Source organism: Musca autumnalis, unplaced genomic scaffold (assembly GCF_047663935.1).
Source record: "Musca autumnalis isolate F117 unplaced genomic scaffold, ASM4766393v1 scaffold_1, whole genome shotgun sequence".
Taxonomy (NCBI): domain Eukaryota; kingdom Metazoa; phylum Arthropoda; class Insecta; order Diptera; family Muscidae; genus Musca; species Musca autumnalis.
Window position 1 is genome coordinate 117,063,846 of NW_027411644.1, and position 20,057 is coordinate 117,083,902.

The following is a 20,057-nucleotide window of genomic DNA, read 5'->3' on the forward strand; positions in this document are numbered from 1 at the left end:
GGGATTCTGTAACTCATTTTTGCTGTTACCGACAAAAATCGGTAAAATTAAATCGCAAAATTATGACTAAAAACATAAAGAAAAGTTGGCATCACTGTTTGTGTCGGTAGAGGCTAGCGACTACTTTTTATCCATCGTTAACTTACCGAACATTTTCGTTAATAATCGAAATTATAAGCATTTTAATTTTACCGACAATTATCGATAACAGCAAAAATGAGTTACAGAATCCCACTACAGATATGACACAAAACTTTACTCAAACATTGGATGTATCTCTTATGTTACACGCTAAAACTTTCATACGAAACTTTCCCAAAAGTAATTTTATGAAATTACTATAATGGGAAACTCGACCTAAGAACGCCAAAATAATGGGAACGTTTAGTATGAAAGTTTCAGCGTGTAACATAAGAGTATTTTCTGCTTTATTGCCATTATTTAAACGAAATTGAGCAAGCTTATACCCCGGTTACACATAACCGAATTAACCCAGTGTGTTTGGATTTAAAATGTCAATTCCATAGCGCAAACGTCAAATAAATCCTCTCGAAGTGGGTTAACCCGGCAAAAAACTCTAGTGTAACCGTACTATTACGTACTATAAAGTGTTTTTTTTTTTTTTTTTTTTTTTTTGTCAAGACTCCTATGCAAGGTATTTTCAACAGGTCTCGTAAGGAATACAACAACTCTATTTTGTTTGAAAAATCCTTAAAACAGTCTTATGGCAGTTTGTTTACTTTTTCATACAATTATTCACAAGCTGAATTCATTTTTCATTCAATGAAACCAGTCGAGGCATGATTTAATTTTGTGTGGCAAATCATAAAAAAATTGACCGGATGAAGTAGATTAACCCGGTAAACACTATAATATAAACATGTTATTTTTTGCCTAAGAACATTTTTATTGAAAGCGTGAGCTAAATGGAAAAAATACGCTTAACTTTGTCCATCTCTAAATTTAAACCGTATCCAATAAACCAATGTTTAAAATTTTTTGGTTAAACTCTATGCCACAACTAACAATTTTCATTCAAATTGTCAACAACTTTCCCTCCTCTCCCATCTCTATAAACCCAAAACACACACAATTTTAAAAGAACATCTGATGCGAATCTTACTCTAGGGAACGATTTGAATTGAATTGTCCTACGCCAGAAAAATACAAACTGAAGTTTTTATAGAGAAACCAATTTTTTAATTTAACGCTTGGCTGCCACAAAAATTTGTTGCAGTTTATAGCAAATTATGAACTGACAAACATATAATCAGGAACTTCTGCGTGGCTGAAAATGATGAAAACAAACAACCCTGGAAAAACAAACTAGAAGACTATTTTCAATTTAAAAATAGACCATAGAGAACAAACTAGTCAGGCATGACAGCCATAGAAGTACTAAATACGACACATTTAGGGTAAGATGTGTCACTATTATAGAAAACAAAAACAAATAGTGCAAAGTCGCCTCTTCCTCTTACAACTCGACCGGGTCCCCATATGGCAGCAGTCAGGCATTCTTTTGGGAGTAGAACATTAAAGTTAGTGAGGAGAGCATGTGAAATATTTTTGCTGACAGTTTTATATGTCAAATCAATGTTGACAACTTTATTGTTCATAAAGTATGTAATGCGGCTGGAGAAGAAAAAAAAACAGAATATTTAAGCCCATAATCCCAGCCTCTAATAAACCCCCTACATTTCTGCTTATTATGAACACAATTGTCGCCAGTAGTAGGAATAACACGAAAACGAAATGACATTATATTTAGCGAAACTATTTTAATTTCCAAGAATGTAAATTTATGTGAAGCTTTTTTTACAGTTGTATTTTTCTACAAAATAAATGTATGCGCCGGTTCTCACTTGGTTGTTATGCTAAAAATTTAGTGAGGGAACCGCTTTATGACAGCTACACAAACTGAAATTATTACACATATTTAAACATTAAACCAAGCATTTAGAAATATGTGTGTCTTTTTATTACAAAAAATTACATTAATTTTCAAAATCAGTTTAATTAGATTTCTAGATTCTAGTGCTTGGTAAAGGAAACACTAACGAACGCAGTTGAGTCATGATGACTATGAAAAAATCCAATTTTAGTTATAGCGCCCCTGCTAAAATAAGTTCGTTTTTTGTAGAATTTTATAGCATAGAGGTGAAATAACTTTGTCCCAATGTGGCAAATTGTCTGTCTGGTAGACCGAGACGTAAAACAATTTTAATTGACTGTCAAAGAAATTGGTTCAATGTTGTTAATTGTTTGTGATTTTTTGAATTGCAATGAACTTGGAAGTGCACTGAACAATAGAAATTGTAGACATCACAGAAGGGGCAGTGACTCAGTATAGGTTTTAAGATACATTTATAAAAGAAACTGTAGTCACATACATTTTTCAGAATTTAGTTAAAGAAGCTACAGACTTATGTTCCAATATTCATGAAAATAATACAAAACGCATCGATGTTAAGCGGCTGTTTTGCTTTCATGTCACCAAAGATTACTGAATATTATCACAACTGGAAATCTTTTTTCAACACAATTGCTTGTGCAACAATTGACAAGGGCATTTCTTTTCGCTTTGCCGCATTTTTGCCGCTCTTATTGTTTAGCGCCGATTTCACTCCTAGTACACCTGTCACAAATGTCACATAAATATCAATACTTTATTGACTTCTCACACCTATTTTGACATCATCAATGTTACAGCTCATGCTGTTATCGATCTCAGTTTTTGTTATTTTTGCTTCTCAACTGTTTGCTACACGATGGCGTCTCAGATATGAAAAGATTCTGTGATAATGAGCCATTTTATCGTTTGATCTATGTAATGGGCTACCATTTAAAGGATCACACACACGCACACGCTTTGTTTGAAGTGTCAGAAATGGAATAAAGGGTGGTAGAGATTGGGATAAAAGTGTTAGTTATTTCTAAATCTGCTCTAAATATAAAAGCCTTTTTATATTAGCACAAAAATCGTCATTTACCATACAAACATAAATACGTCATTTATTCTAAACAACACACGAAAACACCATACTATTACAAGCAACACTGTTTTTTTGTCATAAACTATCGAAAAATGTATATAAAGAAAAACCAAAATCCTCCAACAATAACAAAAGCAAAAACAAATTATCAAAAAAAACTTGCAAAATTTATGTTTTTTTGTTTTTGAATTAAATCAGATTAGGACGCAAAAAGCATATGTAAATAGACTACATTTATTTCTAGGATTTCGTAAAACGAAATCATATAATGTGTCAATGTAAAAGACTTTAAATTATATTGTTTTAATGCGACTATGTATTAAATTAGCTTTGTTCCTTTACTTTTTTAAAACTAAAGAAACGGAAAAATTGTAGATCTGGTAGAAATGTCAAAAAGAAACAATTTCACCGTTTTTAATTTTTTTTTTGTCAGCGATCCCTTTTTTCATTTGTTTTTGTTAATTTTTTTCTTCATTGCCAAATATTCGTCAAACAAATCCCGAAGAAATTGTAGAAGATAAAGCCATCTTTGTTCTCTCTCTTAAAAATTTCTTCCGGTGTTACCACTTTTTGGGGATAAGGAACGCTTTGCGCGTTAAAAATGGTAACCTTAGGTAAGTAAAGGAACACAAGTATTATATATGTATTACAGGAGTTTTCACTTAGCTGAGTTTTGGCTTTTGCTGCCCAGTTTCATTTTTTTTATTTAAGATAACTGCATTTTTGGCTTACGTGCGCAAAAATGTCTGCAATTTTTCAATGCGCAGGTAAGCGAAAACTACTGTATATCAATAACTAGAATACGAAACCCTGAAATATACTTAAACCTTATTTACACTTGCACATAAAACCAGTATTTTGAAATACGTTATTTATTTGACAGATTGAATAACTGAATTTACAACTTAAATGACGCATGTTTTATAAAACCTGTTAAATGTAAATTTGGCTTTATTTTAAGATGATTTCAAACATGGGACAATAATCAATATTTGTATGACAAATAAAGGTAAATTATGCTAAATTTGGCAAAAACTATGTTTGCGTATACGTCAAATGAAAACTCATCTGAAATCGATTGGATTTCATTTGACGTTTGAGCAAAGGAATTGACAGTTGAAATCGAGTGGATTTCGTAAATGTAAACATAGTAAAAAACTCTAAAAAAAACCTTTAAAATGTTACTCATTACTAAATCAATGAAACGGCGTTTGCATTAGAGTTTTTTGCCGGGTTAACCTTCTTTATGATGATTTGTTGGACGTTTGCGGTATGGAATGAAGCCCAGTGGGTTTATTAAATCCGGTTGAGTGCAAACGGGGTGTAAAAAATACATAAGTCATATTGTGTTATAACAATAGTTAATGTCCCAGAAGACATGCGTTACATGATCAAAGCAGCTGCATTTGTTGTAAAAAAAACTTTTTTCGTTATTTATTTCCTATTTTCCCTCCTGGTACTAACAAAACCCAAGTACTATTAAATAAGTTACTAATAATAAAATAAATATATCACACGTTCTTTTGTTTTGCTGACATTGAAGTAAATGTAATATCTGTTTTAAAACCATAATTCAGGTAATCCAACGTGTCATATTAAACGGTCCACAAAAAATGTGAAAACAAATGAAATATTGTTTTTTTTTAGCAAAAACATGATCATTTTACACAAAAGCAACAAATTCAACCCTCAAGTGGTGTATTTGTTAAACAATAATTACACACTTACTAAAATATCCTTGAAACCAAATGGCCGTAATAAAGAACCCCATGTGTGTGTGTCCTTGTGGAAATGTTGCCTTTTATGTTTGGCTGTCTTAAAACGGCAGTGGTGATAAGTAATGTCATCGTCACATCATTGGCGTCGGAAATTGTTCAAAAGGATTTCTTTGTTTTTCACCAAAGCCACTTACCCTTGTCAATTGTATGTTAGAAGGGGGTTGGACGCCGAATTGTGTAACCTGATTAAAAAAAAAACAAATACTTAACCGAATAACGAAAAGGGTATCCTGTTGTGAGGCATTGTTTTAAAGGGAAGTGTCCCTTATTGCCCCTCCCATTTGAAAACACTTGTTGAGATTGCATCAAACTACATATTTGCACATTTCGTTATTGAAAACATGCCAAAAAGGCGCCAATGATGTTCTCTCAATGTGTAAATGTTTGTGTTTTAAATGTTTTAAGTTTTATTGCTTTTCATCGTGTTGTGTTGTTAATTAATATTGAACTAAAAGGCGGCTTATGGTTTTCATAAATTTCCAACATGTGTCACCGAAACATTATGAGAGATATTCTGAGAACCACATAAATGGCCATAATAGACCGCCCATTGTTTTTCCTTTACCCTTTCTGTTTGTGGTCTCTGATTCGTTCAAATACCTCACACAACGTCATACAACATAAATATTTGGAACAATTATCTCAGCAATTACCATTGGACATAAGAATACATAATTAATGTTATGGCTGGCTTGGCATTCATTTAGTTCTGGTCGAAAGGAATTTCAATTCAACAAACCTGAACCCATGCCATCATCATTACCACTATCGCCATTATCCTGTCAAGATGATAGGGCTTTTCGGAAACGCTTAACTATTGAAAATTATGAGACTATTTTCAAAACAAAGGCAGACGACAGGCGTCAAAATTATTTCAATCGTTTTGTGGTGTGGTTTTTGTGGAAAGGCCTGAGATGTTAAATGCATTATGAAAATATTTGTTTATTTTGTGGTCATAGCTTTTAGAAATCTTTTTTTGGGTGAGATTAGTTGGCTGGTTGCTTGGTTATTCATAACCTTTCCCAATCATCACACACGCACCCAAGTGGCCCAGAGACAATCACATTCTTATTAAGACCTGTTCCTGACTTAATAAGAATTTTATTATATTGCGCCTAAAGGTTGCAAGCGCACGAACAAAGTGGCCAAGTGGCGCCACATGCCTTTTGACTTTCGTCAAAGCGTGTTATCTAACGTGTTTCAATTTGTTTTCGTCTCTTCCTAACTAAATTAACAACAAAACAGAAAACCGAGTTTTGTTTGGTGGTCGCGATAAGATTTCGGCCCCGTTTTCCTCATCCGGGCAATTGTTTTTTAATTAAGTTGTGGTTAAATCTTTCTAACAAATGTATTAAAGAATAAATTAAAAGATCGTAGCTTTAATAGGCTTATGAGCACGCATTTGATTGACACCGACTGTCTTGTCTGTTATGTTAAAAGGCTAATGAAGATGGAAATTGTTTACATAATTTTCCTAATATGATGGGAATGAATGAATGTACATTGCGCGTCCGTCTGATATGACGATGTGATGCGTTATGGAATTTTCAAGATCAAAAGCGTTTTTGGTATAGTTTTTATTGCCGAAGGTTTTTTTGGGAAAGATAGAGAGCAAATTATACTAACATTCTGATATTTTTATTGGTTATAATAAATGTTGAACTAGATCAAGTAAGTGTAATCTTCACAATAGGAATTTTATTATAGAGGCATTTGAATAAAGACACTGTGTACTTACCGAGCCATAAACAGCACCACATGGATCCATGCATAAATACAGGCAAGTGGCAACGCCTTGAACTTTGATACGCCCCACGTCGACAGTAGAACGTTGTAGTATTGCTGGAATGTCAAAAAAAGATGAAGGAAATCAGTTAGTTCTATGAATACACATAAGCCTAAAACTAATTTACATTTGAACCTAAAACAAGTATTTGGGGGCAATTAAGTTTGGGCTTAGACTATACGCTTATACGATGATTAAGTACATTATCTCGATTTACTAGACATATATTGTATAAAACTGACAACTTAAATCCTCTGGATTTGCATAGTCTAATCCATTTTTTTTAACCTGCTCGATGTAAGCATAGTCTAATCCATTTTTTTTAAACCAGCTCGATGTAAGCATAGTCTAATACATTTTTTTTAAAACCTGCGCGATGTAAATGCGGTTTATTTACATACGCATTTTATTTCGTTTTGCGATATCCTATATATAGCTCTGTTTCTTTACTTGCAAGAATCTTCAAATTTTATCACTTTTTACTCGAAAGGCGTTCTCTTACTTCAGATACCATACAATTCATATGAGGGCAGTTCACAACTTTTGCTACTTTTGCCACTCTTACCATTTTTAAAAGGAACAGACCAATAAATGGAATGCATTTACATCGCATTTTGTCTGTAGCATGCATCAATAGGCTAACGCCATGTTTACAATAAACGGCGTTTACATACATATCGCTAATTTACTCAAAGTGACATAACTCAAAAAATGCGTTTTCTGAGTTAGCAATTTCTATTCTTTCTACGACTTTTTCTTTATCTTGTGTCAAATTTTCATGCTGGTATCTCTCATGCTCATTTACTACGAGTTTCGCATAATTCCACCCAAAAGTTTTTTGAGTTTATGAAGCACTAAAACACATCAAATCATGCTTGATCATGCACAGAAATTTAGCACTGATATCTGGCTGCAAAGTATGGTCCAAGTAGTTATTTTAGTTTTAGTGTAATAATCGTTTTAAGTTGAGAAGTCAAATTTCAATCGCCAACTTAAAACTTGTTTTTCTCGAAACTTTATTTTTGGAGATGTGTCACTCTTTGAGTAAATGAGCGATATGTCAAATACGCAATGGAATTGGGTTAATTAAATACGGTTAAGTGCAAACGGGGTATTAGAGCTTTTTGACGTTTACGCAATGGATTTGACAAGTGAAACCTCCTTAAATAAATCCAATTAAATGTAAACGTGCTGTAAGTTTTCTGAATTTCAACTTTTGCTGATTGGAGAAAATTATAAAGCAATTCAGTTTCGGTCATTTAAATATTATTACAGATATAATTAATGGCAAATGATTGTTTTATACTTTTTCTATAGTAGACATTATTATGTGTGTTCCCGTACTTTTTTAATGGTAAAAGTAGTAAAAGAGCGAACTTTGAAAAGTATATACACATACAACTTTATTCAAAAAGTACGGGAACGGAAAAATGGAAAAAACGTAAAAAAAACTGAAACAAATGTCAAAGTCGATCTACCAGCCGAAGCCGCTGCTGGCGGCAACAATGTTACTATTTTTTACACGCTCAAATTTTGTCGAGTAAAAAGTTTTTTAAGAGAGCGTCATTCAGAGCCATTTTTGTTTAAAGAGATGTGAACATTTTACAACTTTTTTGTGTACGGGAACGGGTTTTCGTGTAAATTGTGTAAAAGTGGTAAAAAGTTTTTACAATTTTTACGACTTTTACACATTTTACCCGAAAAACCGTTCCCGTACACAAAAAAAGTTGTAAAATGTTCACTTCCCCTTAAACAAAAATGGCGCTCTCTTTAAAAACTTTTTGCTCGACAAATTTGAGCTTGTAAAAAAATAGTAACATGGTTGCCGGCGTTTGATTGGCTGATACCCCGAATTTGACATTTGTTCCAGTTTTTTTACGTATTTTCCATTTTTCCGTTCCCGAACTATCCCAAAAACTTTTGTGTGAGAAAAAAAATTTGACAGTTCTCTCTTTTACGAGCTTTACTATTACAAAGTACGGGAACAAAGCTATGATTTATGTGGATTTTATTTTTCCATTTCAACTCAAAATATAAAATTAAATTTTCTTCGTTGATCCCTTAATAAAAATATCTCTCTAAACTTGAACTTGACTGTCGAGTACCAGGAATTCTTTTTTAAAGAAACACCTGATATAAAATAACCAGATTTTCTCAATGAACAGCTGATGGAAATATCACCACTTGCTCAATTTCAATCTGAGACATATAAACCCATTTAAAAAATATGCGGTCGCTTTGTGGCCAAACATAAAAGTGCGACAGACAGACAAGATGTATGTTTTATGATCTGTGCAGCAAAAATGACAAAGTAAAATAACCCAGCAAAATGTTCGATGCCAAAGATGCTATTCAATCATTGGTGCAAGTGATCTAGTATGTCATCTTTTTAACATCTTCATCGATGGATTTTATATGAGCTTGGACCCCAAAAAGATGCTATTCATTTTTGGATCCAAAGCATGTCATTTACACCAATGCGTTGACATGTCATTTTCACCAAAGCTTGGCATGTCATTTTCACCAACTCTTTGCAATGACATTATGATTAGGACGAAAGTTTTAACAACGTTCGTTGTGATTTCGAGTCTCCGACAACATCAAACCTATTTTAAATAATTAATCTTATATAGAAAAATGTGTATAAATAAAAACACAAAATTCATATCTATTGAATCGATGGGTTCAAATGTTGATGAAAAGATCGGATCTTTCACGACTTCCTTTGCATGGGTTCAAATGCTGATGAAAAGATCGGATCTTCCACGACTTCCTTTGGATGGGTTCAAATGCTAATGAAAAGATCGGATCTTTCACGACTTTCTTTGAACAAATGCAAAAGATGCCATGAAATCACGTCATCGTATAGAACCCCTCCTTCAAATTTTGCTGGGAAGTATTGTATCAACAGAGTGTGTGTGCTTTTGAACAGCAACTAACGCAGTATTTGGTCGGAGGCAATAAGCTCGGTTAACTGCATTTTACCCGAAAAACCGTTCCCGTACACAAAAAAAGTTGTAAAATGTTCACTTCCCCTTAAACAAAAATGGCGCTCTCTTTAAAAACTTTTTGCTCGACAAATTTGAGCTTGTAAAAAAATAGTAACATGGTTGCCGGCGTTTGATTGGCTGATACCCCGAATTTGACATTTGTTCCAGTTTTTTTACGTATTTTCCATTTTTCCGTTCCCGAACTATCCCAAAAACTTTTGTGTGAGAAAAAAAATTTGACAGTTCTCTCTTTTACGAGCTTTACTATTACAAAGTACGGGAACAAAGCTATGATTTATGTGGATTTTATTTTTCCATTTCAACTCAAAATATAAAATTAAATTTTCTTCGTTGATCCCTTAATAAAAATATCTCTCTAAACTTGAACTTGACTGTCGAGTACCAGGAATTCTTTTTTAAAGAAACACCTGATATAAAATAACCAGATTTTCTCAATGAACAGCTGATGGAAATATCACCACTTGCTCAATTTCAATCTGAGACATATAAACCCATTTAAAAAATATGCGGTCGCTTTGTGGCCAAACATAAAAGTGCGACAGACAGACAAGATGTATGTTTTATGATCTGTGCAGCAAAAATGACAAAGTAAAATAACCCAGCAAAATGTTCGATGCCAAAGATGCTATTCAATCATTGGTGCAAGTGATCTAGTATGTCATCTTTTTAACATCTTCATCGATGGATTTTATATGAGCTTGGACCCCAAAAAGATGCTATTCATTTTTGGATCCAAAGCATGTCATTTACACCAATGCGTTGACATGTCATTTTCACCAAAGCTTGGCATGTCATTTTCACCAACTCTTTGCAATGACATTATGATTAGGACGAAAGTTTTAACAACGTTCGTTGTGATTTCGAGTCTCCGACAACATCAAACCTATTTTAAATAATTAATCTTATATAGAAAAATGTGTATAAATAAAAACACAAAATTCATATCTATTGAATCGATGGGTTCAAATGTTGATGAAAAGATCGGATCTTTCACGACTTCCTTTGCATGGGTTCAAATGCTGATGAAAAGATCGGATCTTCCACGACTTCCTTTGGATGGGTTCAAATGCTAATGAAAAGATCGGATCTTTCACGACTTTCTTTGAACAAATGCAAAAGATGCCATGAAATCACGTCATCGTATAGAACCCCTCCTTCAAATTTTGCTGGGAAGTATTGTATCAACAGAGTGTGTGTGCTTTTGAACAGCAACTAACGCAGTATTTGGTCGGAGGCAATAAGCTCGGTTAACTGCATATTGTAGATTGTAATTGAATGGAACAATGATCGACATAACTACCATGTGACCACCGATCGATTGACCATTATTAAGAAATGGACCTCAAACATATAAACCAAAAATAAGTTCATGCCATGTGCAGCAATGTGTTTTATGTTGTTTGTATTTTTCCAGTCATATGGTTGGTTGGCTGGCTACCACTTTAATTTAAATTGTCGTCCACAACAAATAAAAAATTTAAATTTTTTTGTCATCTCAGGCTTTTGGCTGATGGTGGCCAATTTTTGGTTTGCATTCAACGGCCATAAACGGGTTTTCATACCATGTAAACATGCTGAGGAAAACGATATGCGAAATATCAAAAAAAAAGAGAAAAAATTAATATAAAAATATTTGAAAATCATGTCTGACATTATTAACAGTTATCAAAACATTGTGTTTTTGTGCATAGTTGGTGGAGTGTTTTAAGCGCATTTGGGACTGGTTGGGAGTAACTTCAACTTCAGATGTTGTTGATGCCTGTATATTGGTTTGAGACTTCTTGTTGTTGGATATCATTTAACTCCAGGTAAAAGCAACAGCAGCATAGTTGATCAAATAATGCCTGTAATCTGTAACGTTAACATCATGTTTGCAAACACTCTGTGTGTGCGATATGTTGTGATCATATTTTATTAACATAAGAAAACATGTAACCATCCAGACACATTTTTAACCATCCAGACACATTTTTAACCATCCAGACACATTTTTAAACTCCATCTAAATAATGGAGCAACAAAACATTTCAATACATTTTAGGCTATTTCATAAGTTAATGGTTAGATTTACCTAGTAAAATTATATCAAAGTTAAAGAAAATTTCCGCATTCATGGAATTTATTTGCCATTTTTCTTAAAAGCCTTTATTTAAAAAAAAAACCGCCAAGATATAATTAACATGTTAATCACCATGGTAACCTTAAAATATAAGCATTCAACGTTAACACCTTGGCCAACACAGCCACAGAGCTGTGGTAAATTATCTTCTCATGTCGTTCTCTCTCAGCGGACAGATGCAATTCTGCAGAGCCGCCTTTTGTATTGTTTTGTGTTAAAGTGTGATTTGTCTCAGAAGAAGAGTGTTTGTTATTCTTTAAGCCACCATGAGAATGCTTCATTATTAAAAAGAACGGCATTATTTCGAAGCATGTACAATTTCTTTCTTAGATTCTTTTTTATGTATGTATTTATGATGACCCATTTGTGTCAGATTTCCATAAGATCATAATAAACCTATTGTGTTAATATAATTAATGTGATATCTTATGGCATATTAATCAGTTGCTGTTTTGAATGTGAAATTAATATCAAGTATCAGTTTCATTGTGAAATATTGTATGATCACTATGGTCATTTGTATTTATAATTATTGTCAAAATGTCAACAACTTCCTATAAGTGACGGGATTATATTGTATGTAGATACCTACAGACGATAGAATCTTATGGTGAGATTATTTTTTTACAATTTGCAGATACTACTATTAATACCAAGCGGATTTTTCGGAAGCCCGGACTTATTGTTTTAGGAAACCATGAGCTTTATAAAACTTTTTTCAATGGAGTTGAACTTTTAAAACCCGATTAATGTAAACATAGCCTTAAATCTGATTGGCACATAATAGTGCGGTTCCATAAAACCTGATGGAATAAACCCATTGGGTTTCAGATGCCAATCCCATTGCGTATACAGTGGTTGTCACTGAAAATGATGGAACCTGAAATAAAAAAGGGCTCGAAAAGCAACAAAGGGTGCTTAAACTGTCGTTTTTGTAAAAGCAGGGATGATCGAGACGTTGTTAGCAATGTTTATAAAAACTATATTTAAAGAAAAGTGTAAAAAATTTTGTTCTGTGTCTTGATTTTTACGTTCATATGTATATCAGCCCCCCTATTCAGTAACTTTTTAACAGCTGTACTCATTGTTTATTTTACAACAATTTTTGTTTGTTTTGTAGTTGTTACAAAAACAAAAGAAATTTTAACAACTTTTGAATCGATAAAAGTTACAGAATTCCTACACAGGGCAACGCCGTTAAAGACTTGTCTAATGTCCAATTTACATTAGCAACTTTTTCGTCATTTGGAGCTGTTTCGTCATTTATTTGCTAAAACAGGCAACATTTTGCGTCATTTACCATACAAAAATAAATGACGATATCTGCGTCATTTATTCTAAACAACGCACGAAAACACCATACTATTATAAGCAGCCCTGTATTTTTGTCATAAACTACCAAAAAATGCAACTGTTTTTGATGTCTTTGTTTGTTTGTGTGTGTTGTAGAAAAACAAAAATACTCAAACGATGACAAAAGTGAAAATAAATGTTTAAAAAACTTGCAAAAATTATGTTTTTTTGTTTTTAGAATTAATTTAAGTTATTCGATACACACGGATACACTAGGATTTCGTAAAACGAAATCAATTAATGTGCATATGTAAATTGGACTTAATATAGGGCTTGCCTGGCTAATATAGGACTTTCCCTATAGATTGTTTGTAGGTACTCTGGACATAACCCTTAATTATGGACATAATGCTTGGTTTACATTTACGAAATCCACTCGATTTCAACTGTCAATTCCTTTGCGTATACGTCAATATGGTCATTATTAATCGATTATTGTGGTGCATAATTTGCAATGCTCAATTTTAAAATGTCCATTTTTATTTTCCGGTAAAAATTTAGTATAACGGTACTGTAAACGGAATATTTTTGTATGTCATCTTATAGACTATTTTCAGCCTACAAAGTTGTTTTTTGAATTGTTAAAAAATCTCAACTAGTTTCAAAGTTATCCATGTTTACATTTTTTATTTCAGGTTGCATCATTTTCAGTGACAGCCACTGTACATCAAAATAAATCCTCATAAAAAAGGTTGTGGTTGATTTACACTACTCATAAGTCCTCCACTAAATTTAATAAATCCCGTACAAATTCTTGGGAATTAGATATTGCTTTTGGAGGATTTAAATGGCAATCAGATGATTTTTGTTTATGCATACATACACAACAGCATAAAAAGTAAATCGACAAAAAACAAAAAGAAATCAACTTAATAATACCCCGTCCCACTGGGTTTCATATGTCAATTCCATAGCGCAAACGTCAAATAATTCCTCATAAAGAAGGTTAACCCGGCAAAAAGGTTTAGCGCTATAAAATTCACAACTTTAATAATATGTGAGTCTGTTTATTTACACATTTTGCAAGGATAAATTTATCCTGCAATAACTTGCATGTTCTTAGTGAAGAACTGTCAGACAGCAGTCATTAACTACGTCCTAATAAGACAACAATAAATATTAATACCTAGTCATTAACAATTTGTACAAATTGTTAAAAATTTCTAAAACATGTTTGATGTAAAGTGCAAAATTACGGACAAAATCAAATCAATAAAATGCACGATGTGTAAATTCGAAATAAAAAATAAAAAAACTATCAACTTATAGGCCCCGGCGAGATTCGAACTCACGATCTCCTGTTTACTAGACAGGCGCTTTAACCAACTAAGCCACGGCGCCCTTTTGCGTGCTGCTAGCATATAGTGTTACAAAGTCATAGCAACCACGCCAACAAACAACTTTCATTGTGGTTACGTGACATAGCCATTCGTCGTTTGCCTTATTCCACTAAACATCTGACCAAGAACAATAACAACATCCAACTATGACGTTTTGTTTACACTCATAAAAAAAATTAAGTGTTTTCATTGAGTTTGTTTTGTTCAATATACAAATGTGTGTAAAACAACTCTTATTATTTATTCTATAGCACATTAAGAATAGACTTAATTGCAGGAGATTTATCTGACACCTTTCCACACATCTGTGGGGATTATGAATTCTTCCGCAATCACATTAAAAAACAGCCGCCAACATGACGATCTCCGACCTCCCTTTATCACGGTTTCTCGCAGAGTTGTTCCCTAGGAAATATGTATGTATGTAGTTACACATTTGTTTCTGTTCACTTATTTTAAGTTCACCCTTCCTTTTGTTGTTGTTTCCTCATTGTAGAATCTACAGGTAGTAGGTATGCGCCAGTCTAGTCTATAAAAACCATACTCTCACCGCTTGAACGGAATGGAATCTAAACAACAAATCACCTTAAATTCATTGATGATGACGCACAATAATGATGAATGATTATCAGGCATATGTACATAAATACATGCGTATGTATTTAAAGTACTTGAGAAAAACAACGCACACATATCATAGATTAAGTATTTATTTTGTTATTGGGTAATATACGAGCAAGCGCCTGCCATTGAAGTCTTGCATACCACAGTATAGGGTTTGGAAAACTGAGGCATTCACTGCTAAAGGGCATTTTATGACTATGACGAGTTGTTCTTAAAAAACAGCAAATAAAGTTAAATCAAAAATACCAAAAGAAGTATGTTTTATTTCAATATTTGTTTAAAATCTCAGCAAAACGATGAAAAACACAAGAAAAAATTCTTTCTCCACTTTTACAAGTGTAGCTAGCGATTGATACAACCTGTGAAATGATATTTGTCGATTATTAACAATGTGTGAAATTGTTGACCTTTGACACTTGTGGTGTTATTGAAGAATTGCGTTTTTGTTTGTGGGGTTTTATTGCATTACCTATTTTATGTTTTATTTGATTGTGAAGTGGATTTTATGGATTTTTTCTGGGTGTTTTGTTGTGAGTACATGTATGAAATCAAAGGTTAATGTCAACATAAATTCGTTTATCAATGTATGTAGGTAGGTGCATACCATGGTGGAATAAGAAGGTGTAACATCAAATCATGTCAAACGTCAAACTTGTTCACAATAATGCGTTACTGTGAATTGCTTGTTTACATTTTGTATGTGATTTTATTCACAATAACGCATTTTGACAACTGGTATGAAGATCAGCTGTTTTTGACGTTACACCTTATTATTCCACCATGGTACATACTATGTACACCTGCATTCATGACCTATGTACTTCAAGTTCGTTTGTTGCAGGAAACATTATTTTGTGCTTATACAAATTTTGTGAAAAGATTTTAAGGTAGAAAGAGAATCACCTCGTTGCTTTCCAAATGTCAAATTATAAAGGAATGCCAAGCAAGCGATGAGCTGATTCTGTTTCTACCTTTAAATTTTTATTGAAAGTTTATCCAAAAACAAAATAACGCCAACAGCTTGGTCTCAATCAGTATGGGAATTCTGTAACAGTATATTTAGGGTTGATTTATCAATGTGAAATAAATCGAGATAATTCACTTAATCATCGTAGAAATGTATAGTCTAAACCAAGCTTAACTCTTGTTTCGTTTATCAATAAAAATTGTTAAAATTATGAATGAAAAGTTAAAATAAAAGTTGGCAGCATTGTTGCTGACGTTAAACGACTACTTTATTTGAGTACGTTTACATCATGGAAAATTAATGCAGGTACTACACCCAAAACAGCTGAGAATCACACTAGTTGTCAAAATGCAGTATTGTGAATAAAATCACATACAAAGGTAAACAAGCAATTCTCAGTATTATTATTGCTATTGCTGTAACACCTTTTTATTCCGCCATGGTTTACAATTACCTCAAATAAACATTCTTTTCAAACCCAGAGGACTTTATTTAATTGAAATCGACTGAATTTCGTAAATGTAAAAATACTATTTGTTACCAAAACAATCCAATTGCTGAAACAACCGCATAAAACTTGTTTGATTTCCTTTAGTGATGTGAATGCGAAAAAATTAGTGCTAATTATTAATAATAACAGATCTGTATTTATAATTCTAGTTTGCATTAATAAACAAAATATGTTGTTTTTCACGCTTTTAATTTATTAGAACTATAATTCAATTTAAACAAAAACAATTTAATTCTCACACTTTCTACCAAAACACAATGACACATAAACATTGTTTTTAAAAAGTTTCCACACACTATTTTAGTTCTTTATTTACTACGGACTTTTCTTTACACAGTACACTGAAAACTTTTTTACTGTTATCCATAAAACTAAGTTTAATGGAAATTGATTGTAAAATACAAAAAAAAACTCTTTAATAGTTTCCTCTGCAGTTAAACACGCTAAAAGCTTTTCCATTTAGACAATTATGAATCCAAAAACTGAGGAAAACTTGTAAATTGAAAAACGTGTTAGATATGTAATTATATTGATTACGATTTTTTAAGAGAGTGTACGTGTTATAATATTAAATGGAATATGAAACCATTTTGAGAAGTGCGTTTACATTTGTTTTGGCACCACACTTGATTTTTTGATACATTATTAATGTTGGCATGCAAATTGAGCATTAAAGTGATTTATAATTGATCGTGTATCGATTAAAAATGTCAACGTTTGAAGAAAATGATAAATGGACGTCAAAATATTATGAGATTGCATTGCATCACTAAAATGCTTCGTATTTCAAAACACCATTAGTAAGGCCATTTTCAAAAGAAAATATTTTTTTATTATACAAACTTTCTTATAGCAGATAAGACCTCGGTATCTCAATTTAAACATTTATTTTATAAAAGAATTTTTATTTGTGCTGTAGATAAATATGATGTTACTCCCAGAATGGCAAAAAAAACATATTCTACAAATTAAGATTTGCATTATAATTAAATGAATGATTTTGCTCTTGTTAATATGTTTTACATACATAAGTATGTACTTACTCTCTGCTCTTTTTTTTGGGTCAAAACACGTGAATATGTATGGCTTCGTTGTATTATTTCAGCAAACAAATATTTAATTTATTTAATGTTTATTCAATGTCAAATGAGTTGACAACTTCTCCAAAAAAACCCAGCGAAATACAAAGAAAAGACGTGACGAAATAATTCTTCAGATTCTAATGGTATTCAATTCCGAAAATACATTTTGAAATTACTTACTCCAAGAGTAATCTCCGCATGCATACAACAAACACAAGCTTCAGCAAAAGTTGCGACATAAGAATGAAAAGAACAAACATAGAAATTTTGGTGTTGCATGCGAACAAGAAGAGGAAGAAGAGGGTATAATTTAAAATTCCCAAGAACTATTCTAACAGATGAAGTGATGGATAGCTGGATGTATAAAAGCCAACAACACCCACAGCACCTACACCATGACGATAACCTATTACCTCCAAATGAGGAGAAAAAACAACAAAGAAGAACAACAACTATGAAGAAAATCACCATGAAAAAATAGGCGCAGCAGCACTCTGTCAAATCACCAGATGAAAGAATCATTACTAAATAAACACAATAGGCGCTTCCACATAATTATAAAAGAATATTAAGATGATGATCGGTGGTGTATATTGTATATTGTTTGTTTAACCACAAATTATGCTTAACATAATTATCATGGTCACCTTGCTGCGTTGATGACCCCATAGCTTAAACTTTTCCATTCTTTTTCTAATTATCTGGACAGGTGTTGAAAGCTTACAAACTATAAGTCTACAACTCCTACACTCTTAACCTGTCTTCACTATTACTTCCAAAATTAAGATGTCATGTTAAGCCAGACATCTTTGTTTGAACTTGGTATCATGGTGAAAATTTATTTAAAAAATTAGTAACAATTCTCCATGTGAACGAACACCCATAGATCGATAAATAAGTATGTTAACAACTTTTTTTTGAAAAGTTATGGGACATTGACTGCATGTACAATGTTGAACAATGAAACAAAATTGGGTGACCTAGCAACATGAATTACGACATAGTATGGAAGCTTTGTCGTCGTCGAGCGGTACATTGAATTGATTATTTGAATATTTGGTTAAGAGAGTTATGATTTTATATTGGATTTGCATAAGAATGCCATAAGAACAGTGGGTGAGTAGGCCAGATTAATTGTGTATAGAAGTAATGTAGCAATGCCAATGCTACATTTCTTAAGAATCAGCATGTAAACAGTGTCTCATAAAGTTGAAATGTTATAAAAATATATTGTATTTTTATAAAAGTAGAATGGTGCATTTACATCAAACGGGCTTTAGTAGAACACCTCATTTATGTTGTCAATTCCATTGAATTATATAAAAACTCTTGTTTCGGTATACTTATAAATGTGGCCTAATGTAATCTCTGTTCGTAGACTACTGGCACAATTACATCAAACAAAGTTTAATAAAATGTCCTAGTTAAGTTGTAAATTGCATTGAAAATCTTTCAAATAAATGACGTATTTAGTTTTAAGTGCCAGAGTATATTAGATTTACGTTTATATCGAACTGTAAAATACCATCGATAAAATAAAACAAGTTTTTGAGATCGGTAAAACTTCAGCTATGTTTTGAGATCGATAAAACTTCAAATGAACAAAATTCTGAGAGTAAAACTTATACTGTAGTCTTAAGGTGAGGACACAATGAAAAATTCATGCTTATCCAAGCCTCAATTTATGTAAAAGAATAAAGAACATATTTCATTGTGTTTGCACCTTTAATTCCGTATTATTGTGGAACAGCCTATGGGAATTAACGGTCATTTCTTCATTTCGAATTAATTATTATTATATTATAATAATTATTATGTACTATTACTGCCGAACTTTAAGACAACAGGCGCTTCATGAAGAAATAATAAGATGGAGTAAAGATTTGTAAAATTTGTTCTTATTGTGAATTAATTTTGTGAAAACGCAGCCAACATTATGACAGCTTGAAGGATATTAAATAAAAATAGAGTTGTTATACTCTAAGTGCCCTGTTAAATAGACCTTGCTACTCTACATACACTTTTTATACCCCGTTAATTTCATAGCGCAAACGTCAAAATCCTCATAAAGAAGGTTAACCCAGCAAAAAGCTGTGGTGTATTAAACACCTGCATGGATACAACTGAATATATCAGTTCCGACATTTTTTAACATTGAGTGAGTATGGATATGTAGAATGTAGTTTCAGTTACAAGTTAATACTGATACTTTTTCAAACAGGTATGATATGAGTTGGTATAGACAGAAAAAAAGGAACATATTTGTTTATACCTGGTTTGTACAAACTGATATAAATGGATATTGGTGTGATACAATAAGTATTTATTGTATGTAGCCCAAACAAAATAGGAATTGAAATAGAAAAATTCCCACAGAGCTGAATTTTGGTGGAAATGTAGGATTTGTCATTACAAATGAGGTCCTAAAAATCTCTGTTGATCCCATGGGTGCAAAGAAACTTATTCATGGTCATAGGTCATATTTTTGGG

General features: G+C 32.5%; 1 protein-coding gene and 1 non-coding gene across 2 annotated transcripts in view; both read right to left on the reverse strand.

Moving 5' to 3' along the window:
* The window catches only part of bnl (fibroblast growth factor branchless), a 166,450-nt gene that overhangs the window by 11,959 nt on the left and 134,434 nt on the right, over nucleotides 1-20,057 (reverse strand). Inside the window, exon 3 of the mRNA XM_073989626.1 lies at nucleotides 6,513-6,616. Within this exon, the coding sequence (XP_073845727.1) occupies nucleotides 6,513-6,616 (104 nt within the window). The remainder of the gene's footprint in view (nucleotides 1-6,512; nucleotides 6,617-20,057) is intronic.
* Nucleotides 14,311-14,384, reverse strand: TRNAT-AGU (transfer RNA threonine (anticodon AGU)). The gene has a single exon. It is a non-coding gene; the product is annotated as a tRNA-Thr (tRNA).